Genomic DNA, 26165 nt, shown 5'->3' on the forward strand with positions numbered 1-26165 from the left:
AGAGCCTATCGTGGACTTCCTGAGGAAGAGGGACCTGTGCGGTTAAACATAAATTTTGCAGATCTGTTGGCTTCTCAGTTCATAGCATTCGACTCCCTGGCTCCTCAGCAGCTCCTTCTCTTCTGATGCATCTCGAGCTTTCAACTGGCAGAAGTGAGCCGGAGAGGCGATGAAATCATAGTGCCAGTCCAGATAGCACAGGTAGATGAACATGTGCAGGGCAGGATCAGGGACATTGCCAGGCTGATTGGAATGGCTGGTGAGAAGGAAGAGGTGCAGTCTCGGGCCTTGGAAAACTGCCCCCCCCTTAATGGTAAAGCCTTGGATCTGTCAAGAGGAAAGAGCTGAAGTGACATACTCTTTCCTCTGAAAATCTGCTTCACAGTTGGGCTAGGGGTTCTAGAGCCCTAATCAGTCAAATTTAAATACTGAGGCCATATTTGCTGAATAATTTAAACACATTATCTAACAAATGTGAGTGTGCTCTTGGGGACAGTGAAACTTAATTTTAAATCAAGACTGACCCAGAAACTCTGGGATATATGGTTGTCATAATTAAGTGGCCAGAGAAATTCAAGGCTCTGAAATAAAACCTCTTTTATCTGATCCTTAGTTCACCTAAAACCACGTCTGTTGTCTCTAAAATTCAAAGCCTACTCAAAATTTTATGTGTTAATATAAATTTCGCAAAGAATAGTAATTCTCACTTTCTCTGCCTTTGATTCTATTGACAGGAAGTAGATAGGAAGAGTCTTTTAAGGGAAGATATGATTCCCAGTGACGTAAAATATAGATAATAAAAGCTAACACTTATTGAAGATTTTTTTTTAACATACCAGACACTGCCTTAACTCATTTAATACTTACAAGAGCCTATGAATAAGTTACTATTTTATCCTAATTTATGGATGAGGAAACAGGCACTGAAAAGTTAAGTAACTTGCCCAGAGTCACACAGTATTAAGTACAATGAAGCTGTAATTCAAACCTTAGCAGTCTGGTTTCAGAGGCACTTCTCAGTTTACAACTCCGTAACTCCTGGTATATTGTGTCTTTTTTTCCCCCCATCACTAACTCTCCTTCTTTATCAGATGTACCATGCAGACTTGGTACTGTTTTTGGAAGACCTGTATACCACTTGCAGTCTGCTCAGAGAATTGAAAGAAAAGCTTTCTCATATGTGCAATGAAGTGATTTAATTAATTGGAACTAGGAGAGGTTCAAATCGACAACTGGCCCCATCATCTAAATACTATCACAATAAAGAAACAGGGGCTACAGAGTCTACAGAGTAATGATTCTAAATGAGAACAATCATTTGTAGAAGGCAGCTTCCACATTCGGCTAGCTTTTAGAATATAACCCTACAACTCATTCAGTCACCTAGTTGGTTTTAAAAGGGTACATCAGAAAATTGAATTACCCATGAATGCTTTACTGAGGATCCATTTTTAAGACTTAGGTGGACACTTTACCATGTTTCCATGCTAAAATGATTGTAGCCACCCATCATACCATAGACATTAGGGGCCTTGCTTGCCCAACTACCTGTGCTTAGACTGAAACAAAACAACTGCTGAAGGAGACTCTTGGCCTGGCTTTTAGGATACTTGGCCTGTCTATGAAGAGGCAAAGTGGCCTTCTCTTCAGGCACTAGCCCGAAGAGTCAAGCTCCTCAATGACAAAAGATGGCCTCATTTGATGCTGCAACTCCAGCCAAAGAAAATGCCCTCACGCTGACTGCCACTTACCTCTTAAGACATGACTGAGAACAATATCTGTGGAGGATGCCTGAGGGACACATTGTCTATCCACGTTCTGGACTAGAGATTGTAAACACTCTGTATCCAGCCCACAGGTAAGTTTTGTTTGGCCCAGAGTTCTGAACATCCTGAAAACCTCCCCCAGGAATCTACATTTCTATCTTTAATTGAAAAGTCAGAAGATCCAGCAAGATTGGGCCTGCATTCCTACAAAGCAAAAATTAGCTGAAGTTTTATAAAATATACCTCTTGTGATGCCGGCTACATTTTGCCGAAGTCCCCAGCTGGCCCACCTGAGGCATATGAGCTTTCACCTGAGGCACCTGAGTTTGCCATGCATGTGACATCACTCTATACTTTATTCCTAGAATAAACCAGATAGATCAGCAAAGCTGTAGATGTGGAACGCAGCCTTTTGTATGCATACCTTAACCTCCATCACCACCAGCACTACCTCTTCCCTGGACTGGGCTTGCTTCTGCATCTGTCCACATGAAGAGTGTTTTACAAGGTCCACCTCTGACGCCCAGTGCTCTGTCCCCCATGAGGCTGCTGCTGAGGATGCTGTCACGCACTGCACAACACCAGGGATGAATGTGCTCCTCACAAGCACATTCTCAGTAGTCTTATGAACCCCATGAACACGTGAAGGGTGATTCTTTCTCATGCTGGCTGCTCAAGAGCTTCAGAGCGAAATTACTGTGCTGCTTCCAGCCAGGGCAGACAGATGGTCTCATGGTTTTGTGTACCAGCCTCACTAGTGGTTTAGCTGATCTTTTCCTCCTTTTGTTTTCCTTAATCCCATGTCTTCCCATTTTTTGGTTTATACTTTTTATTGTAAAATACACATAAAATCTACCATCTTAACCATTTTTAGGTGTATGGTTCAGGGGCATCAAGTACATTCACATCATTGTGCAACCATCACCACCATCCATCTCCAAAACTCTTTTCATCTTGCAAAACTGACACTCTGTACCAATTAAACACTAACTCTCCAGTCCCCTCTTCCCCCAGCCCCCAGCAACTGCCATTCTACTTTCTGTCTTCAAATGTGACTACTCTAGTACCTCATAAGTAGAATCATACAAATATTTGTCCTTTTGTGTCTGGTTTATTTCACTTGGCATAATACCCTCAAGGTTCATTCATGCTGTTGCATTTATCTGAATTTCCTTCCTTTCTAGGGCTAAATAATATTTCATTGTATGTATATGATAGATTTTGTTTTTCAGTCATCCACTGATAGACATTTGGGTTATGTCCATCTTTTGGCTGCTGTCAATAATGCTGCTATGAACATGGATGCACAAATATCTGTTCATGTCTCTGTTTTCAATTCTTTTAGGTATATAATCGGAAGTGGAATTATTGAATCACATGGTAATTCTATGTTTAATTTTTTGAGGAACCACCATACGGTTTTCCATAGTGGCTGCACCATTTTACATTTCCACCAGCAATGTGGAACAAGGGTTCTAATTTCTCCACATCCTTGCAACAGCTGTTATTTTCAGTTTGGGGATTTTTTTTTTTTTATAATAATCAACTTAATGGGTGTGAAGTGGTTTGCCCATTTTTCAAAGTTATTTTTCTTGAAGTATTTCTATAAGTCATTGTAAGTCATTTCTGGAACAAGGTAGAGCTATAAATCAGTCAATTCATCTGTTAGGCAAGATTATGTGTGAATTATTCCTTGTTTTCATTATTACCCCCTCATTCCCCTTTCCACCTACTTCTCTTTTAAAAGTGTGAGAGAAATAGATACAATATATACTTTATAAATATTATATAAATAGATATATATATATTACATGTATTATAAATTGTCTTTGGAGCCAGTCCACAATTCAAATTCTGCCTCTACCAGTTACCAATTATATCACTTTGAACAATTATGTAATCATCAGAGTTTCAGTCATCTCACTTGTAAAACAGGGATAATAACAGCTATCTTGCAGCATTATGATAAGTTTCGAAGACAAAATATGTAAAATAACTACAACAGTGCCAACACACAAAGAGGACTCATAAGGATTAGTTATTGTTAATCCATGCCTAACACGGTCCTGGGTGTTGCCACATATATATTAGGCCATGAATTCTTTACATCCATAAAGACAGGTCAGAAATCGAGAGGGTGGAGTAACTTGCCCAAGTGGCTGAGAAGTAATTCAAAACCATGTCTTTCGAACTCCCAAATGCAAACTCCTTCCCTACCCCAAACTACCTCACCACACTTCTCCAACCTGGGGGGAAGGGGAATAAATATATATTTATATATGGAAAAGATTGGGAAGAACCCATAAAAGGCACATGTAAAACCCTGCCTATTTCAGGGAGTTGGAAGAACAAGTTAAGCTTTTTTCACAGGTAAACAGGTCAGAGGAAGTTGACAGATGTCTCTCAGCCCATGATTCTGTTGGTGAAAAGGAACTTCTTATGCCTCTATGCCTTTCCCCAAATACTTTCAAGAGGATCTTTAGGATATTTTTGACTCCCTGGCTGACAGTTTCATTCCTATGCTAAATGCCAAAGCCGTCACTCACACTTCAGATGTACTTCTTATCTGCCCTGATAGGATCACTGCTCCTTTCCCTGAAGGAAATAAAATAAATGTCCGACAATTCCTCTCCCCAGAAGGGCCTCTTGCTCCAGGAAGTGTCAGTCACTGGGCTCATGCCACAGCTTCACTCTGGCTTACATTGCTGGCATTCCTCGCTGATAATTACTAGTGACTGGATAAACCTTTATATAAAAGAAAGTCCTTGTGGGGGGCAGGGGGGATCACTGTGCAGGAAGAGGAAATACTTGATCCTATTCTATTTCATACCTTAGAAGATAAGGAACATAATTCATACTAATATAATTTTAAAGATATCTACTCCTCTCTTTTCCTTAAACATCTATGTTTTCAAACAAACAGAATTTCTTTGGCACCAAACACACAGGTGCATTGAGCATATGCTTTAGTTTATTACCTGGAAATCAACAAAAGTGACCTCCCACAGGCTTGACATATCATTGGTGTCACTGGGCAACAAAAGGGCATCATACCGCTGCAGGCTGCTGACGCGTTGGCAGTGGTAGGAGTAACTTGACAGAGCAAACATGCCAGTTGCATTAAAAGTTGCTGAATTGAATTATTGAAAATAACCTCGACTCGGTGCAAATTAAACCAGCTCTGGATGGACAATTTGTTGTAACTGGTAAGGGTGAATCTGACAATGATTATAAAACAGTATTACCCCCAAAGCACTTTTACATTTGCTGATGCAGGACACTGTTGACGAACAGTACAACTGCGCCCTCTTTTGTCAGGTAGTAGAACTGGCTCAGAGAGAGGCTTTTACTTTCTAGTTCTGAACAAGAGCCTCCTGATGGGTGGGAATGAAAGCAAGTAACAGGAGAACGCCCCAAAGTGAGCAATACAAATTCCTACAAAAGGAAAAACACAAAAAGCTTGGGTATTTTTTCTTTTTTAAAATTAAAAAAATTTTATTATTGCAAAAAAATTGAGAAAAACTAAATGGACAATAATATAGAAGTAGCTAAATAAATAATGGTCAAAAATAAAATAGCTCTTACTATGTGTCAAGCATCTCTCTAAATTCTTTATGTATATTTTATTTAATCTTCACTACAACACCATGAGATAGAGAATATTATTATCCTCATTTTGCAGATGAGGAATCTAAGACACAAGGGGGTTAAGTAACTAACTTGTGCAAGTTTACTCAGAGAGTAAGCACTGAAGCTGGGCTTAGAATCCCATCTGAGACCAGAGCCCTTACTCTTAGCCATTTTGGAATGGAATATTCTCTAGCAATAAAAAAGTTATAACATGCATATGTCATAATCACGTTTTTCATTAAAAATGTGTGACTGCATAGAAAAAAATTCTGGAAAGACAGAGATCAAAATGTTAATATGTTTACCCACTTTGTTATACACCTGAAACTAACAACATTGTAAATCAACTATATTTCAATTTTTTTTAATGGAAAAAAGAAAAAGAAAGCAGCTGAGATCAGTATAGCTCAGGGTGAAAGCTTGGGTTTTGATCCTGGCTCTGCCCACCTGTAGGTTATGTTCCTGCTCCTTCTGGGAACAGCATCTTGGTGTGTATAGGGCTGACCCTCTCCCCTCTCAGTGGTCTCCCGGACCCTGCCAATCAGTGTATGGTGGCCCTTTAATCACTGTGATCAGTTTAGAGAGAGGCATATGCCCCAGGCTGGGTCAATAAGATGTAAGCTGTGCTATAGCTATCAAGCAACAGAGTTCTTTTATGTTGCTTAAGTGGATAACTGTCAGCTGGCCACCATCTTTCCAGCCTGAGAATGAAACTGACACAAGGACAGCAGAGCCAAGAGATGGAAAAAGATGCTGCCCTGGTGAGGTAAGTTAAGTGTCTGAAGCTAACACTTTCAATCCTATTAATCAGTTACCTTTTGACTTTATGCAGCCAAAAGAGTTCTCAGAAATACAGCTCTTATTAGTGGTATGGTAAGTGTTGTTAAACAACCCAACTGGGCCTTGCTTTCCTCATCTGTAAAATAGGTTGTGCTTGTTTAAATAGAATGCTCTGTGCTGGCCTGTTGTTATAAAACATTCGTTGTTATCTGGGACAGCCCCTGCTCACTCTGGGCTCCTGACTCAGATACAGAAAGGTTTTTTGAGGGATGCAATTGAGTCTGGCCATCCCCGCCCACTGCAACAAACCACCGAGAACGCTGAAGGCCAGAAGGATGGAGGTGGTGGACATCTCAGATCTGGACTCTGGAGTCAGCTGTTCCAGAGGGCAATGGGACAGACAAGCCATTCCCAGAAAGGGCAGGCTGGCTCTGGATTCCCTGGAAGTGACTTCTGTTGTGCTCAGGGCTGGGGTGGAGCCCGCCACATTGTTTGCAGCCCTGTTTCAGATAATGGCCTGAGATTGAGGCTGTTCTGACACAGCCTCAGTGTGGTGGGAACATTAATGCACCAACGGAACTGCTCGAAAAAATCCTTCCTGGTGAAAACACCGGGTCGTTTTGCCAAACAGCTGTCCAGCCCACAGGGTCTTTGGTTCTGTGTCTCTTGGCCCACTTGAGGGCAGGAATGTCATGCCCATGGGCCTGGGGGACATGACACCCTCTGCCCTGGCCTCTCAAACCTGTGCTGGTTCCTGGAGTAGAGCCTGAGCAAGGATTTGTGGGCAAGTGTTTTTTTAAGAAAATCCCAGGAGGACAGGAGAGGAAAGATGTGAAACAGGCAGAGGGAGGGGAGAACAAGTAAGGGCGTACATCCAGCAGGGTCCCTGGAGGGCGACTTTGGCTCTGTCCTGCTGGGATATCTGGAAACGCCTGTTGGTTACGGCTGCCCTGGGGGATGTCTGGCCCTCTGGTGGACATGCAGGCAAAGGGTGCTCCAGCAGGCCAGGAGAGCCCCTGGCAACCACACAGGGTGCCTGTTGTTAAACAAGGAGAAGGAGGGAGGGAGGTGGATGGAACAGCTCAGTGCCTACTTCTGTTCCTGCCCTTCCAAGTTGCTCTTTTAAAAGGATACGTTGGAAAAGTCAGACATAAAAGGTCATATGTTGTATGATCCCATTTATATGAAATGTCCAGAACAGGCAAATCCAGAGACAGAAAGCAGACTGGTGGTTGCCAGGGGCTAGGAGGGGGAATGGGGAGCGACTGCTAAGGGGTAGGGAGTTTCCTTTTGGAGTGATAAAATGCTCTGGAACTACACAGAGGTGATGGTTGTACAATATTGTGAATGTACTAAGTGCCACAGACGTGAACACTTTAAAATGGTAACTTTTATGTTATGTAACTTTTACCACAATAAAAAAAAGTAAAAATAGAAAACACAAATGTTAATTGTGATGACCAATGGTGGTTGGATTATGAATGATTTTCATTTTCTTTTTATAGCTCAGTATTTTCCAATCTTTCAGTTTTCAACAGATATATATAACCTTGTCTTAGCTTGGGCTCCTACAGAAGCAGACCCTGAGACAAGGATGTGAATACAAGTATTTTGTGGAGGTGATCCCAAATTTATTGGGGAATTTAGTCATCCAAAAAATGTAGAATATCATATGACATTTGTCTTTCTCTTTCTGACTTACTTCACTTAGTATGATAATCTCTCGGTCCATCCATGTTGCTGCAAATGACATTATTTCATTCTTTTTTATGGCTGAGTAGTATTCTATTGTTTTTTTTCTTTAATGGGGTACAGTTGTTTTACAATGTTGTGTTAGTTTCTACTGTACAGCAAAGTGAGGTAGAATTCCCTGTGTTATACAGCAGGTTCTCATTAATTATCTATTTTATACATATTGGTGTATATATGTCAAGCCCAATCTCCCAGTTCATCCCACCTCTCCTCTTTCTCCCCTTGGTGTCCATATATTTGTTCTCTACATTTGTGTCTCTATTTCTGCCTTGCAAACTGGTTCATCTGTACCATTTTTCTAGATTCCACATATATGTGTGAATATACGATATTTGTTTTTCTCTTTCTGACTTACTTTACTCTGTATGACAGTCTCTAGGTCCATCCACATCTCTACACATGCTCAATTATATGTGGAATCTAAAAACTGATACAAAACAGAAACAGACTTAACAGATATAAAAAACAAACTTATGGTTACCAAAGGGGAAGGGGTGGGGAGGGATAAATTAGGAGTTTGGGATTAGCAGATACGAACTACTATATATATAATAAATAAACAACAAGATCCTACTGTATAGCACAGGGAACTATATTCAGTATCCTGAAATAAACCATAATGGAAAAGAATATGAAAAAGAATATATATATATACATACACATATATGTGTGTGTGTATAACTGAATCACTTTGCTGTACAAAACTTATACAGCACTGTAAATGAACTATAGTTGAAGTATACTTCAATTAAAAAAAATTTTTAATGAAGTATTGCAAATAAAAACAAACAAACAAGCAAACAAAAGTATGTAGAAGAGAGAGAAGAGAAATGACAGAGGAATGGAAGGCAGCCCCAAAGGACAAAGGTAAGCAAGCTTCCACCGTGAACGACAGGGGCTTAATGCCCACAGGGAATCCTGGGAGACAGTGTAGAACACACACCTCTGAGTTATCTCACCCGAGGGTGAGGGAGCTAGGATATTTACAGACTTCTTTCAGTCATTGCTGGGGTACAGATGGGAGGCAGTGGGCCCCTTTGGCCAGAGAAAGCTTTTAGGCAAAGAAAGGCTGGCAGTTGAAACTTGAGCTGGTGGGGACTTCCCTGGGGGTCCGGTGGTAAAGAATCTACCTTCCAATGCAGGGGATGCAGGTTTGATCCCTGGTCAGGGAACTAAGATCCCACAAGTCATGGAGCAACTAAGCCTGTGCGCCACAACTACTGAACTCACACGCCTCAACGACAGCCCGCGTACCACAAACTACAGAGCCCACGCACCCTGGAACCTGTGCTCCACAACTAAAGAGAGAAAACCTGCATTCCACAACTAGAGAGAAGCCCACACACCGCAACGCAAGATCCCGCATGCTGCAACTAAGACCTGACACAGCCAAAAATAAATAAAATAAATAAATGATAAATAAGTCTTTAAATAAATAAATAAATCATCTTTTAAAAAAAAAGTTGAGCTGGTGGACTATAGTGCTCTCAAATGGAAATGCCCAACAGTATATAGACAAGGTACACTGACAATGTCAGCCACATAGCTTTACCATCAGAAAAAATAATAATCAAAAAGCTACTTTCCTCTAGGGAAAAATTTTTAAAAGGTGCTATTTGAATCAAAAATATTCCCCATTCCTATATCAAACAGATATGTATATGTGTCTGGTCACCTTGTGAGATTCTATAAAGTGTCTCTGAAAGATGATGGCATGCATGTTCTAAACTATGACCAGTGAAACACTCTTATCCCATGATATGTAGGCACATGTTGAGGAAAGAGCTTTCCAAGGTTAAACATAGGAAATGCTAGGTTAGAGGCAAAAAAAGAAAGGAAGGGGGACTGGAGACAAGATGGCAGAGTAGAAGGACTTGAGCTCATCTCCTCTTATGAAAACACCAAAATCACAACTAACTGCTGAACAACCATCAGCAACAAAAAGAAAAGACAGGAAATGCTAGGTTAATCAAAGTCACCAAGTGCAGCAATCTTCCTTAAGAGCGCGTCTTCACAGAAACTTCAACATACAGATTTATACCGTGAATCTCCAAGAGGACACGCTGTGCAGTCTTTCTCAAACACGTTTGACCACAGGACCCCTTTTCTGGAAATATGATAAACATTTACACAGAGCAAAAGTGTTCCATAGAACACAGCTTAGGAAAGACTGCCCTAACACATCCTTCTGGTTTTTCAAGAAATGTTAAAGACACGGCTGCTTATCTCCACTAAAAGGTTGCTCCTATAGGAAAGGAGCATTATATTTTTATAAGAAAAAAATGTTTAATGCCTTCAAATTGCTCCCCACCCCTGGAGCAGTTCCTAACTGCTTGGATAAGCCAATGTTGGCAGATGCATTATTCCATACATAAACACAGAAAAATGCAGGCCTGTGTTGATTGTCTGCTGGGGAATTCAGCTAACAGAGAATTTTTAGTTACAGTTAAATGATAAGTGTGACTCAGTTGTAAGGAGCTATACAGAAAATAACTTCAAACTAGAGCCTCAGTTTTGGAGCTTTAACATATTTTATTCTTTGCTCAGAGGCAAGAGGTATCACATTCTCAGGTTCATGTATTTTCTAGGTCGCTAAAGGAAGAGGGAAAAAGTATAGTTGCTTTGGTAGAAACTAAAGAAAGTATTACTATAGGATCCCATCATAACATCACTGACTTTTCAGTGTAATTAGATAAATGTGGCATTTCATGTGTCACAATACTGGGCACACAGCAGTCCCTTGATACTTACACGTTGAATGAATAAATTATATGGAGCTAATCTGAAGTGCTGAACCTATGACATTCCAAAGTGCTATCCATACCTACCTTATATCAATACCTCTGGGATTTTCAGCATCACCAAACTTCAGAGACAACCTTAGAAAACAGAAACACAGACCATCAAAGTAGGAATAACCCTTACTCCACACTATACTCAAAAATTACCTCCAAATGGATCACAGGTCTAAATGTAACAACTAAAACTATAAAACACATAGAAGAAACATAAAATAACATTTGTGCAATCTTGGGGTAAGAAACAGCTTCTTGAAAAAATGTAGAAGTATGAACTATAAAATAAAAAACTGATAAATTGCACTTTATCAAATTTTAAAAACTTTTGCTCTTCAAAAGATACTGTTAAGAAAACGAAAAAGGCAAGTCACAGAATGGGAGAAAATATTCACAACACATATACACAAAGAATTTGTATCCAAAATACAGCAAATAGCACTAACAACTCAATAATAAGGAGAAAACCCAACTTTAAAGTGTTCAAGAGACATGCACTTCACAAAGGAAGATATACAAATAACCAGTAAGTACATAAAAAGATGTCAATATCATTAGTCATCAAGCAAATATAAAATGAAACCACAATATGATGCCGTAGTACAGTAATCAGTATGGTTAAAACTTTTTTCAAAAAAAAAACCCAACACTCTTAAGCTTTTAGTATCTATATTTATTCACATTATTTGGAACATTAACACAAGATTTCCTGGAGGGGAGATAGATTATCACTAACCCAGAGCAATAACCACATTGGTTCCCCTTTTAGCCAAATTCTTCCCCTGCTGAAAGCCAGATGCCATCCTACACATACTGGGATTTACAACACAGGTAAGGAACACTAAAATTATGAACCTGGGAACTCATATAGGAGACAGTCGTTCCTCCTTCAACTCCTGAGAGAAGGAGAAAGACATGTGCTTCTTTAGTGTCAGAAATTTTCCTTGGAAAAATAAAAGTGTATGAATTTTAATAGCTTTTGGATGGGAGCAAACAGCTCACCATAAAGGAAACAAATGGGTGCATGTCTAATACCCATGTAGGTAAATAAAGTCTCCAAGGAGACGATAAGAAGCTTCTCTGGGTTTCCAAGCCCTGGAATATGTCAATGGTGCTGAGTTTCATTACTCCTTGACATGTAATCACATTCCTGTGAGGAGGTACATCCCTTACTAACCCCAAGACTTATCTTTTAACCCAGGTCCGAGCAAAATTTGTTTAGAAATTGCTAACCATACAGAAACATAATATTTTCTCTGTAGTCCCACACTGATCATACCTAATGTTAGTAAGGATGTGAAGTAGCTGGAACTCTCATACAACGCTGGTAGAAAGGTAAACGCTACAACCACTTTAAAAAACCTTTTGGCAGTTTCTTAATAAGCTAAACATACACATACCATATGATCTAGCCATTCCACTCCTAGGTATTCACCTAAGAGAAATGAAAATATATGCTCCTATAAAGACTTGTACATGAATATTTACAGCAACTTTATTTGGAAAGTTATCTAAAAACTGGAGGAAAAACAAATTTCCATCAAGATAAATAAGTTGTGATATATCCATACAAAGGAATACTTACTACTCATCAGTAAAAAGAAATACTCCTTTGACACATGCAATAATGTAGAAGAATATCAAAATCATTATACTAAGTGAAGGAAGCTAAACTAAAAAAAGCGTACACTATATGATTATAGTTATATAAAATTCTAGAAAATGCAAACTAATCTATAACAATAGGAAGCAGAACAGTGGTTACCTAGAAAGGTGGGAATGGCAGAGGGATGGATTACAAAGGGGCACAAAGAAACTTCTGAGTGTGATGAAAACGTGTGCTGTCTTGCTTGTGATGATGGTTTCACAGGTATAAATGTATGTCAAAACTGACCAAATTGTATACCTGAAATATGTGCAGTTTATTATATTTCATTTAAATTTCAAAAAGGTTGAAAAATAAGAATGATGAAAAGCTAAATACAATTGAAATGGGAAAATGTGAGAAATTTAAATATATAAAGGATGACGCTGATATGTGACATTATAATGTCTTGAAGTTATAACACCTCAATATACATTATAAAAACAAAAAAGCCAAAGTAGGTGGTTATAAAATGTCCAATTACAAATTTGAAAAAAATCACACAAATATAATTTCATCAATTTGGTCCCACTTATCAAGAAATAGAAATGTTAGTGACTGAGCTCGTTTATCTTCCTACTACTTATGGAGAAACGGAAGGAGTATTCACAAAATTAACCATATTAATAAGATCGCTAAAAGAAGTATCTTTATTTCCTAACATCATAAGCTTAGGTTCCTTAGAAGCACTCATTTACAAACACTTTATAAGCTAATTTACTCGGTAAAGCAAGTTTTCAAGAGGATTTTTCTCTAACAATATTCTGATAATCTGTTACAAATTACCGAAAATACTTTAAAGAAATGAAGTGCATTTCTTGGATTGTACTTTATAAATGTGACTGGTCAGTTACTCTAACAGAAGTTCTCTAGTTCTTCCAAGGAATCAGAATAGCTTAGTTACCCACAAATTGGCTCTCCAGCTAATGAACTGAAGCTCCAAGCAAAGCCACGTTGCGCCCACCCGAATCTCTGGTGGAGCAGCTCAATGGCCTCCATGCTTCTGATGTCCCAAGAGCTTTCTCCAGCAGTCCTGGTTTCAATGAAAGCTGTTAACATGCTCTGCTGTGGAGTAAAGAACATGAGGCCCAATTTCAACAAAGCAAATTCAGCAATCATTCAGTGAGATTCTTTTATGTGCCAAGCACTGCACCACATGCTGCACCATAAAGGGGAAATACAGCCTAGGGAGTCACTCAAAAAAGAGCTTCATTTACTCTTCCAAGCGCCCTACCCTCCCATGTTTAAAACAGATTCTGAATTCTTGAGACTTTAATTGCCTAAATTCAAAATACACACAGATGCTGGGATTATGCGCTGTTTGTAAGGCTTTCACTATTTAAAAAGACTTCTGTAGCAAATCTGTCTGCCAACAATTTGCCTTTCCCTGAACATTTTGTTTCCAAGCACTAAAATATGGTCATTTTTTTTTAATCTGTGCTTTTGACCTTACATGGTTATGTCTTAGCTTGGGTTTGTTCTTTCCGCAACTCCCTTTCTGGTTCTTGAATATAAGATTTCCTTGCCAGCATAACAAAGGCATCTCACTCATCTATGCAATTCACAGGAATCAGGGACAGTCTCAGCAGCTGGTCCTTGAATGCCTCACATCCTGGGAAGCCTCCCCATCATGCCCTTGGGAGGGCTCTCCAGGATGCCTGCACACTCACCTGAGCAGGACTCCAAAAGGTGGATGATACACGCTCAGAACTCACCCACTAGAATTCTTGGGCAGTGACAAAGAAAAAAAAATCATTAACTTGTGTATTATGAAAACCAAAGGTTCCTTAGGCCTCTCTACCAGGTAACTAGACACTATTTTACTCTAGTTGTCATTAGTATCTTATACTTTGAGTAGCACTTGGCAAAGTTCTCATGCATACATTTCTTCATTTGATTTTCACACTGCAATGAGATAGCGCCAAGAGAGAGGAGGGAAAATGGCATTGTTAAAGATGTTTTAGACCCCAGCTCTATTACCATACAGGCTGTATGATCTTAACAAGTTTCCTAAGCCCACCCTCACCTGAAACACCGATGATAACTGTACCTGTGACTCAGGGACTTAACTCGCAATAGCATTGTGAGGAATAACAGATAACATACCTGTGAAGTCCTCACAAGGTGCCTGGCCAATTCCAAGTGCTCCAGTCCTGTTAGCTGCTAGTAATAGATGCCACCATCTCCATCTCACTCATGATGATCCTAGAGTGGCTCCTGTTTATAAAGTCACAGAGCTCACTGGCAGAACTGGGCCTAGAAGCTAAGTTTTCATTCTTTCTCTCTCTAGGTTCCCAGTGATAATCAAGGTTTCTAAAGTCCAGCAAAAAGCTGTGGTGCCCTGATCTACCCCACAAATTCCCTGGGGTCAGGATAAATGGAATCAAGGAGGGCCAGTCAGCCATGGACAGGCAAGACTATCCCCAGGCAATCAGCCTCTCTCCCCGCAGCTGACCACAAATAAAGAGCACTGTAGGGAATTAATTAGAGGCTGAGGAAACAGTCCTGAGCTCTCAGCAATGTTGGAGTCTCTTTGATAGTTATGCTGTTAACAGAATAAACAAATCCGGGAGGACTCTGGATTTTGCTTACAATTCCCTAGCTCTCTGATAAGAGATAGTCATTGTGAATAGCAACATACTTACTAAAACTTGTAATGTAACTTGTAAGCATACATGAATATAATCCATTTTTTACCCATCATCAAGAATTTTTAAATGAGAAGTTCAGAAATAAAAAAGTGTTCCCACCAAAGTATATAAGAATAATACAGAGAAACACACACACACACACACACACACACACACACACAAACACGGAGCATGTTATGGTTTATACAAAGCATTCTGCCCATCTAAACCAGGCCAGAACAAATGCAGAGAATCTTCCAAAAGCCTCCATTATGCCAACAAATGTTGAAAGCAAGGAGCTTTATAGAAAGCAAGTGGGACATGCCAGACTTCCTCCCTCTGGACCAAAACAAATACAAGCAAAAAATATCTGCTTGGATGGCTGAAAAGCAGAGAAAGGCACTGGAAATTGACTTCCTCTTCGATAGGGATAGTTGTTTAATCTGCTTATCTCAACTCAAAAATAATTATTCTAATCATTTTTTAAATGTCCTAAAGAATTCTCTGAAATTTGGCCATTCAAAGTTACCCTTGCACATTTGCAAACAGGCAATGTTCCATAACTTCAGAACACTTCCTAGAATCAAATATCTGCCCTGGCTAGATGGAGTCAGCTTTCTTTGTTTCACCCACTAGAATATGTATGACTCTGCTCACCGATATGCAATTTCCTTCCTGCTGGGACAAAAGTAGTTTGACACCTCACATTTGGAGTTGACATAGAGCCTGGAATTCTTTCTCTTTTTCAGAACGAGTTTGGGAAACTTCATTTTCAGAATCCTGAACTTCCACAAAGTATTATAACAATTAGCTAAAGTGTTCAGAATAAAATTATTGGGGAAAAAAATAAGAAATTAAAAAAATTAATTTCTGACTTGTTCTTTCATTTTAGACATTAGACGTTTCCTCAGAAATGTATGTCAGGGTCATGTACAAAGGAGCCTACTTCTACTTTCCTAAATGACAGAAAACTGGACCACCCAGTTAACAGGCTACACTCGCCCTAAGGGCTTGCTCCAGCAAAGCAGTCAAGTTACATGGCACTTCCTTCACTGCAATTTGAGTTGCCAGCGTCCACTGTTGCCTTGTGGCCAATGGCTTCATCTCTAAGGTCCAGCCAGGTCTGATTCTTAAATTTAATTGTTATTCTTTTGGCCCAAAAGAGAATGCAGGGAATTCCATCCACGGAGACATTAACCGGGCTATGATGGCTGGATGCATTCCAAGGTTCTTTTTCTAAATCTTTGTCTGCTCAGATTGTAGTTAGCATAATTAACCAAATAAATGAAATTTAAGATACGAATTTGTATCCATGGTACAAAAGGCTTCTTGGAAGTAAAAAAGCCAATTCAAAACCTGTTGAAACTGCTAGCTTCAGAGTCCATGTTATTGTGGGGAAAAGATGGGTGGACCTATCAAGCCTAAAAATGATAGGTATACCTGAAAGGCACATGAACCCAGTTCCACAAAGCACCAAAAATGTAAAGAACCAAATTATAAAAACAAACAAACCAAAAACCAACTTTGAAAGTAATAATATTAGCAATAATGACTTTAAAAAGTCACCAGTCACCGTGCTGGGGGAGGAAGAGGGAATAAATAGGTGGAGTGCACTAGATTGTTAGGGCCATAAAACTATTAGTCTGTATAATACTGTAATAGTAGATAGATATCATTATACATTTGTTAAAACCCATAAAATGTACGACACAAAGAATGAATGCTAATGTAAACTATGGACTTTAGTTAATAATGTATCAGTAGTGGATTATCAGTTTTAACAAATGCATCACACTAATGAAAGATTTTAAATACAGGGGAAATTAGCAGGCTGCAGACTGGAGAGGTATATGGGAATATTGTGTACTTATGGTCAGTTTTTTCTGTAAACCTAGAACTACTAAAAAAAAAAGTCTATTAATTTTTTTTTAAAATTCACCATGCCTTGAAACTAATGGCGGTAATCTTTTCAAAAAATAATATCATAAGAACCCAAATAATTCAGAACTTTAAATAAATTCATTAATATGTTAAACAAAGAAAACAAGAGGTTTCTGAAAATCAAGCGTAATTCTCCAGACCGTTAATGTCCAACAGAACTTCCTGTGATATTGGCTATTATGCACTGGAAATGTAGCCAGTACAATTGAAGAGCTTAATTTTTAATTTTACTTAACATTATCCAATTTGAATTTAAATTTAAATAGCAGCATGTGGCTAGTGTCTACTCTCTTGGACAGTGTAGTTCCAGGTCATTTAATATACATAAACTAGCAAGGTATTCTAACCTTATTCTACATCTTATGAAACCTTTGCAGATTTCCAGGAAGCCCAAGACAATGCACTTCAGTATGTCACTCTGGAGATCATAAAGGCAGGTCTCTATCCGAAAGAAGCTTCACTTATCCAGAGCAACTATTCCATACCAATTACTCCAGTGTAAATAGAGATAAAAGAGAAATTGAACAGGCAGCAACCCAAGTTTACCAGTAACCAAAGATAAACTGTTACTATAGTGATCCTATCTGGAAAGGAACAAAAGTAAAACTGAATATTGTAATGAAAATACTGTATATGACAGCAAGTGAAACTTAAGTGTTTTCTCAACTATAAGATTACCATAATACATTTCCTCACCTAAAGTTCAAGCAAGAATGTTAGTTATTAATAGAATTATTACTTATATTTTCACAGTGGCTGTGACCTGATTGAAATGTGTTTACTTTTTTTAATGATACAATCTAGTTTCCTAACATGTTCATACCTGTGTGATTCCTATTGTGAAATCCTGCACTGGTTTCATTCCTCCATTATTCTGCTGATCTGTCAAATAAAATGATATGAGTACAAAGGCTAAGTGTCATATATTTATTAATGTAATTGAGTGACAATAATATGCTAAGCACAGGCTTAAGTCTCTTTTGGCTCATAATTTAGAATACTGTAGTTTCAGAGATTTTCACATCAGACTGCTGATGCCAGTACTGGTGTTCAGGGAAGCCCATCACAGACAGAACCCTTCCTCCACCCCCCAAGAAATCATAAGGGAAATTACAAGTCTTACCATTGTTCATAACCACTTCTTTATTTGAAGATGTTGGAGAGCTGAAACTAGAAGAAACAAAAATAAAAAGATGCTGAACAAATATCTACATTTTAGATTTTATATGTAATTTTAAGGACATTTTGGTTTGTTACATCTCAGAGTAGAGGAGAACCTTAGCCTGTCAAAACTGTTCACTTTTGAATAGTGAATTTCTGATTTAAAAAGTAATACTATATATGTTCTTCAAAGAAAATAAGGAAAAGACTGAAAATTTTAAAGTAGAAAAAATTTTTAAATATCAACCCTAATGTTCATTCATTGAATAAACAATCTACTCTGAGAGTTTACTATGTGCCAAGCAGTATGCTAGACACTGAGGTTCAACCAAAAATAAATAATAACCAAATAATAAATCAAATAACCAAATAATAAAACATAATAAAATATTTTACAGTGAAATTTTATATCACATTGTACAGTCAACATATTAAAGCAAAAATATTCAACCCTTTTTATTTAAAAAAAAGACAGACTCTGTTGCCAAAAAGGTATTTCTGAAAATTATGAAGATATAAATTATAATAATATATCCTTCCAGTGTTTCACTCTACATACATGCATACACACCCTACACACAAATATAATTTATTTTTTATATCATTTAAACAGATTTTTATAAACATCCCGTTTTAAAGTGTGTAATTTTTTTTACTTAAAAATATATCACAAATATTTTCCCACGTTATTACATATTTTTCTGACATAATTTTGAATTCCATGTGGTATTACATCATACAAATGTATTAATTTATTTAAACTAAAAACTTATTAAGTACTTGTTTCCAATTAATAAACAATACTACATTGAACATTATCATGGATTATTTGTTCATACTCCTGAGAAGTTCCTTAAGATAAATTCCTAGAAGTGAAATTGCTATGTTAGAAGATATATACATCTTTTTATCATGGAATATTGCAAACATACACAAATTTAAACAGAAAAATATAAGCTCCTTCACCCTCCCCAAGTACCTGTGCCCATCATCCAGCTTTAGTAATTATCAAGTCATAACCAATCCTGTTTTACCTATGTGCCCACCCACTTCCCCACTCTAGTATTATTATGAAGAAAATATCAGAAATTATATTTATTTAGGTATGTATTTCTAAAAGATAAGGACTTTAAAAAGTAACAACCCAATTATATCTAGAAAATATTAATAATTCTTTAATATTAAATATCACATCAGTTTAAATCTCCAATTGTATCATGTCATAAAAATTTTTAGTTTACTGCATATTTTTAATTTTTCATAAGTTGTACCTGTAATATATGAGAATACAGATCAAATTCTATATTTAGAGATTCCTATCTAAGACCTATATATATAACTATCATATAAACCCAACACTTTTACAATTAGAGAAATATATATATTATACATTATTATCTATATGCAAAACATAATTTTGGATATAAAGAGTTACTAAATCTATATTATAGTGAAATGCTTTAGAATTAATTATATGGAACCAATTACAAATTAAATGCACCACTCTCCTTGTAATACAACCTCTAACAGCTAGTGAGAATTTAAGATGATAAATTGATAACTATATTTCTACTAGATGCTGTTAATAAATTCATATATGCATGCAATTATTTTTTCACTTTATCAGCTCTATTGACATATAATTTAAGTATAGTAAACTGCATTAGTCCATTCAATGTGTACAATTTGATGGATTTGGGCATAGACATATACCTATGACACACTGCCACAATAAAGATACAGAATATTTACATCCCACAAAAGTTTCCTCATGCACTTTTGCAGTGAAGTGATGTTTCCTTCACCTCTGCCACAGGCAACTACAGACTTACTTTGTCACTTTAGGTTAGTTTGTATCTTCTCCAATTATAAACAGAAGCATGTAACATATATTCTTTGGTGCCTGGATTCTTCCAGATTTTTTTTTTTTTTTTTTTGCGGTACACGGGCCTCTCACTGTTGTGGCCTCTCACTGTTGTGGCCTCTCCCGTTGCGGAGCACAGGCTCCGGACGCGCAGGCTCAGCGGCCACGGCTCACGGGCGCAGCCGCTCCGCGGCATGTGGGATCTTCCCGGACCGGGGCACGAACCCGTGTCCCCTGCATCGGCAGGCGGACTCTCAACCACTGCGCCACCAGGGAAGCCCCCTCTTCCAGATTTTTAATGACTAAAATTCACTGATTTTGTTACATGTATCAATATTTCATTCCTTTTTATTACTGAGAAATATTTCATTGTATGGATATACCACATTTTGTCTATGAACCCACTGATGGACATTTATGGGGTTTTGTGGAATACGTTTTTGTTTCTCTTGAATACATACCCAGAGTAGAATGGCTGAGTCATAATGTGTAAGTTTAACTTTTAAACTGCCTATCAGTTTCAGCATGTGAGCTTTCCTGTAGCTCCACATTCTTATGACAAAACATTTGGTATTGTCAGTCTGCTTAATTGTAGCCATTCTAATGGGTGTGGGTTGCTATCTCATTGTAGTTTCAATTTTCATTTCCCTGATGACTAATGATGCTGAGCATCTTTTCTTGTGTCTAACGCCATTCATATATTTTATTTTGTAAAGTATGTGTTTAAAACTTTTTCCAATTTTTAAAAATAAGTTCATGGTCCTCTTATGAGTTGAAAGAATTCTTTGTATGTTCTAGATACAAGTTCTCTGTCAGATATATGCATTGAAAATCATTTTTTCCATTCTATATCTTTTTCATTTTCTTAATGGTGACTTTCAAAAAGCAAAAGTTTTAAATTTCAAAAGTCTAATGAATTTGTTTTTCTTTTATTGTCCATTTTTTTGTGTCTAAAAGAAACATTTCTTAACATAAGGTCACAAAGATTTTTTCTTGCATTTTACCTAGAAGTTTTAAAGTTTCAGCGTTTACATTTAGCTATGTGAGGATCCATTCTGAGTTGATAGTTGTGAGATAAGGTACTTGTAACATTTTGAAGACTGGAAGAAAGAAAATGTCCTATAAGCTTCCAGAAATAAAAAACAAGAATCATGCAAGGATTCAGAAAATGTATTTCTTACACCCTTTCAAAAGCTAATGGAGGACATGCTCCACCAAAGTAAGGGATAAAACCAAGAAAGAGGAAAGCATACGTTCTAATAAACAGTGGATCAAACTCAGAAGAACAATGAAGAGAAACCTAAGGATGGCTACTGCACATCAGACCTAGAGAGAATCAATCCAGATCGGAGCAACAGGACAAAAGGGCTCTGAAGAAGGGAAACCTAGAGGGAGATCTCTACGCAAAAGGAGGATCTGAGAGACCATGTTATATGTTAAATACTCTGTTGATAATAAAAGGAAGTTGTTACACAAAATCTAAAACGTATAAATTGAGAAATCATCTGCATATATCATTTAAATAATAATATTTAATACATACAGTGTATGTATCTGTTCTAGATTTAAAGGTCCATGAGGGCAGAGACTATATCTGTTTTGCTCACCATTGTACAACCAGCACCTAGCACTGTGCCTATTTAAAAGTATCAAGTATTAAAACTATGTGTTACATGCATAAATGAACTAACAACTTAATGAACGAACAAACTCTGAAAGGCAAGTGGGATTGTTCCCAACTAACTGCCTAGGAACAGCAATCCCAGAGATGAATGTATCCCTGTATTTGGCCATATTCCTTGTAGTATCTCCCTGTGGGGGGAATATTTCCTGCCCCGTCATCAGGCTTGGCTATATGTCTTGGAATATGGGCCAATGGAATATGAGTGGAAGCAATAATGTGCCAGTTCCACAGAAACTTTAAGAGATGTTACATGCGTCTACCACCCCTTGCCCTTTTCTCTTTGATATGATAATGGCATGTCCAAATAGAGGCTGCTCTTTCAAGTCTGGGTCTTGAAATGAGAAGACATGGGAAACAGAGCTGGAGCAGGGCCATGGCAGCCCACCTGTAGCTGTAACAGGGGTGAGAAATAAATGTTTGAGATTGTAAGATTCTGGAATTTTGCAGTTGTTTGTTACTAGAGAAAAGCTGACAAAATAGGAGACAGTTTTTAAATAATTTATTATGTGTCTTGGTACCATTTGATTGTTTTAACCATGTATATGTATTACTTTGATAAATTTTTCTAATTTATTCTTTTTTAAAAGATGCCTTACTTTAAAAATTTATAAATTAGCATTCTGATTTATACTATGTCTCTTGTGAGTACGGTTAGCATTAATCAGTCCTCTGACTCAAATCACACCTAGGAGCACTAAGAAATTAAATTTCCTGAGCAGCAAGAGTGAGGCTCCGATCAAAATAATCATATAACCACAATAGAGATATGCTTTAGCCAAAAGATCTCTACCTACTTAAACTCCAAATTCTATAGTACAAGTTAAACAGTAACTGAATACATGAAAGAAAGACTAATACTCCAGAAATATTTCTTGAAAAGTTTCAAGCTTTCTAATATCACCATATACAAATAGATTTCTAATTTTTTTTAATTTGAACTTTATCCAAAAATCATAATTCATGATACAAGGTTAAGGATTCAATTTTAAAATGTTTTAATGAACAAAAACATAAAATTGAGATATATTTTACCTAAATAAGATAATAATATATCAAGTCATTTGAAAATATCTAGTCAGCAAAGGAGTTTAATGTTTACTGAATAAAAGTAGATGAATAAATGAATGAGTTATCATATCATTAATATGCTTGGCTTGAGACTCTACTAATTAAAAATTTCCACATGTTCACTAATGAAAAGCTTTTAGCACACAAAATAGGCTTATTTTCATTTCAATGAATCTATGGACATACAATAATGCTGCTATATTCTTTTTCAAATAAACTCTAATTTGGATAGGCCTTGCCCACACCCATAAGCCTAAACTAATGAGGTTTTAAAGGAAGCCATAATCTCAACCAAAGACAAAACACAGTACACATGCATTTTCACATCACTACATGATCTCTGAACTAAAGGAGAACTAAAGGATTATCTGGTTTAAATTATCCATGTGAATAAACTAAGAAACACTGATTTTTAATGTAAAAAAAATAAACCTACATTAGCACTAAAATATTCAGACCCTTTTCCAGTAAAAGGGAACTCTGCAGTACATGAAAAGTAATCAAGAGCCCTAGGCTTGCAGTGGCTGGTGAAATATTTTTGATTTACCAGGTGTTCCATCATGAGTCTCCCAAGTATGCCTTCATGAAGATGAAGGTGAAGTAGCTCCTTCATGGTTCTGCTCAGGGTGAAGATCAGGTTCCTACCAAGGCCTACAAGGCCCTGAAAGGCCTCAGCCTGCTAGTTGTGCTCATTTTGCCTCCGCCCCTCTCTCCTCCAGATACACTAGCGTTCTTTAGTTCAGTTCCCTGAATGCTTCATGTTCCCTTCTTCCCTCATAAGAGTCTTAGCACCTGTTGTCCCCTCTACCTGGAATGTTCTCCATCCTGCCCTTCTCCCTACCTCCTTGTCATGTCCTCCATATCACAGCTCAAATATAACTTCCTCAGAAACACTGTCCCTAACTTTTCAGACTAGTTCAGATCCCCCTATTATATGTGTTCACAGTCTACCATACTTTTCTTTCAAAGCACATTTCACAGTTTATTTGTAATAATATCATTTGATTAATGAGCACCTCTGTTCTAGATTTAAAGGTCCATGAGGGCAGAGACTATATCTGTTTTGCTCACCATTGTACAACCAGCACCTAGCACTGTGCCTATTTAAAAGTATCAAGTATTAAAACTATGTGTTACATGCATAAATGAACTAACAACTTAATGAACGAACAAACTCTGAAAGGCAAGTGGGAAATGGGAGATCACGGGGGGTGCTGTGTGAGAGGGAAAAGATTTTCTTTTTGTTTAAGTATAAACCCAATTTGAGGAAGGAATATGTAAATGAAGAGTGATGACCCCTACTTTCTCTAAGCTCAGGTAACATGTATCAGGCTTAAAATACAATCACCCTTCCTAGAGACTTAAGAACCTTGAATTACTCATAGAATTGAAATATATTTTAAATTCCAGATCTATGATATGAAAGAACATTCACAAAACAGCAACTGTTGTTTCCTTCATAATGAATTAATATGACATATTATTAGATTCAAAGGATCACTGATTTGTATGATTTCTACGTTCTCTTCTGGAACTAAAATTATTTAAACCCATTAATCTTGCTTCAAAAACAGAATTGGGATTTTTACAGTTCTTGGTGTATATTTTACCAGTGTAATACATAAATCAGTCATTTCTGTATAAACCAGGTGAGGAAACATTACTAAGCTTTAACCACCTAAGGAGTATAGGTCACTTATTACTTGAAAGTGAACCTGAAGGAAAGCACTAACTGATTTGGAAACAAATAAAAAATACCTGTACTTACTGTTTTTATTAGCTGATGACTTAAGAATTCCTTAACACAAGTTTTGGCAGATCATCCTGCTTGACACCTTCCTTTGTGCTCACACTAAATCCCCTGATGGATTTGTTGTGAGAGCACATAATGAGTAATTGGGGGATATGACATAAGTTAATTGCTATTCAGATTTTGCATGTTCTTCTTTATATAGAAATCTCTATATGTTCCCTTACATGGTATGGAAAGAAGCCAAAAGGACAAAGGAAATAGAAATAGAAATTTTGCTTGTTAGTTTTAAATAGTATGTACTCCACACAATTACCATCTCCTACTAGTTAAAATGATTTAATACCTGTTCTTTGGGGGACAGGTAACATATTTCTGAGGTTTTTAAGTGTTTTCTTACTCTCTTCTCACATAAAAACAGCAGGAGAAACCGAAATTAACATTTACTTATAAGTATAAAGGAAACAAGAACACTGATTTGAGTCATTTTCTCATAGAGATATACTTTGATACATAATACAAATGTTTCTTGGATATTTTGAACAAATAAATTAACTCTTCCCTCTTACAATAAAGATTATGTTTTAATCTCTTATTTATAAACTCTCATTCAATGATTTTAGTAGCTACCAAATGATCTAATCTAGTATATCCATTTTGAATTGTTAACAAATGTAGCTACGCAACAATATAAAGAAATTACAGAACCACATAATTTCATACTTGCACTGAAGTTTGCAGACGCATCATATTAAAAGATGTGCACTTACTCACCTTATGTTCTTCCTGGCAAGTAACTGGTCCAAGGTTAGTGAAAATCCCATACATAAAAAAATAAAGTGAAAAACTAATTTTTCTTCCCACCAAGAAATGAATCCATTTTTCAAACCAGGCACATCTGTTAATTCATAAATGCAAACAGAGCAGAGGCAGTACTTTTTACGCCTTGTGACTGACTAATATATTCAACCAATAAAAAGATAGCTTTTCCAGGATGTATTATGTGTGGGAGAGGGTGGAAGGAGGGGCCTGATACTGCTTAATTTAGAGTACAGAGTGAAACTAATGAGTCTGTTTAGGTTGTTTGATTATTCATTGCAATGAAAGATTATTAAGCTCTTTTTAGAAATTGGCATAGTTTTGGTACTCTCTTCAGAATCTCATAATGCTTTTCAGGAAACAAATTCTCCTCAAAAATCTATGAAGTATACAATATCATAGGCATTTTTCAGGTGAATAACTAAGTAAAACTCTCTGAGGCTAAACTAATTTTATGTATGTGTCCTATTGAATTCATGACTCTCTATTTGCTGAGAGGCATGAAATGCAATGGTAAAGCACACTGGCTTTGGAGTCAGACAGCACTCAAGTGCATTCCCAGCTCCAGCTCTTACTAGCTATCTGATATTAGGCAAGTTACTTTTCTTCATTTGCAGAGTGGAGACAAAGGTACTTAACTCAAAGAATTGTTGTGAAGATTAAACAAGGCCCTGAATAGCCAAATCTACCTTGAGAAAGAACAAAGCTGGAGGCATCACACTTCATGATTTCAAAATACATTACAAAGCTACAGTAATTAAAACAGAACAGTACTGGCATAAAGACAGACATATAGAACAATAGAACAGACTAGAGACCCTAGAAATAAATACATGCACATAAGGGTAACTGGTCAACAAGGGTGCCAAGAACATACAAT

General features: G+C 37.2%; 1 protein-coding gene across 1 annotated transcript in view; it reads right to left on the bottom strand.

The window, feature by feature from the left end:
* Nucleotides 1–42: 42 nt before the first annotated feature.
* Nucleotides 43–26165, bottom strand: part of ATP6AP1L (ATPase H+ transporting accessory protein 1 like) — a 29492-nt gene continuing 3369 nt past the window's right edge. The window contains 10 exon segments of the mRNA XM_032626538.1: nucleotides 43–224; nucleotides 227–314; nucleotides 316–327; nucleotides 4745–4896; nucleotides 4899–4984; nucleotides 10757–10807; nucleotides 16036–16246; nucleotides 17753–17821; nucleotides 18063–18109; nucleotides 25241–25422. Coding sequence (XP_032482429.1) covers nucleotides 43–224; nucleotides 227–314; nucleotides 316–327; nucleotides 4745–4896; nucleotides 4899–4984; nucleotides 10757–10807; nucleotides 16036–16246; nucleotides 17753–17821; nucleotides 18063–18109; nucleotides 25241–25422 — 1080 coding nt within the window.

Source organism: Phocoena sinus, chromosome 3 (assembly GCF_008692025.1).
Source record: "Phocoena sinus isolate mPhoSin1 chromosome 3, mPhoSin1.pri, whole genome shotgun sequence".
NCBI lineage: Eukaryota > Metazoa > Chordata > Mammalia > Artiodactyla > Phocoenidae > Phocoena > Phocoena sinus.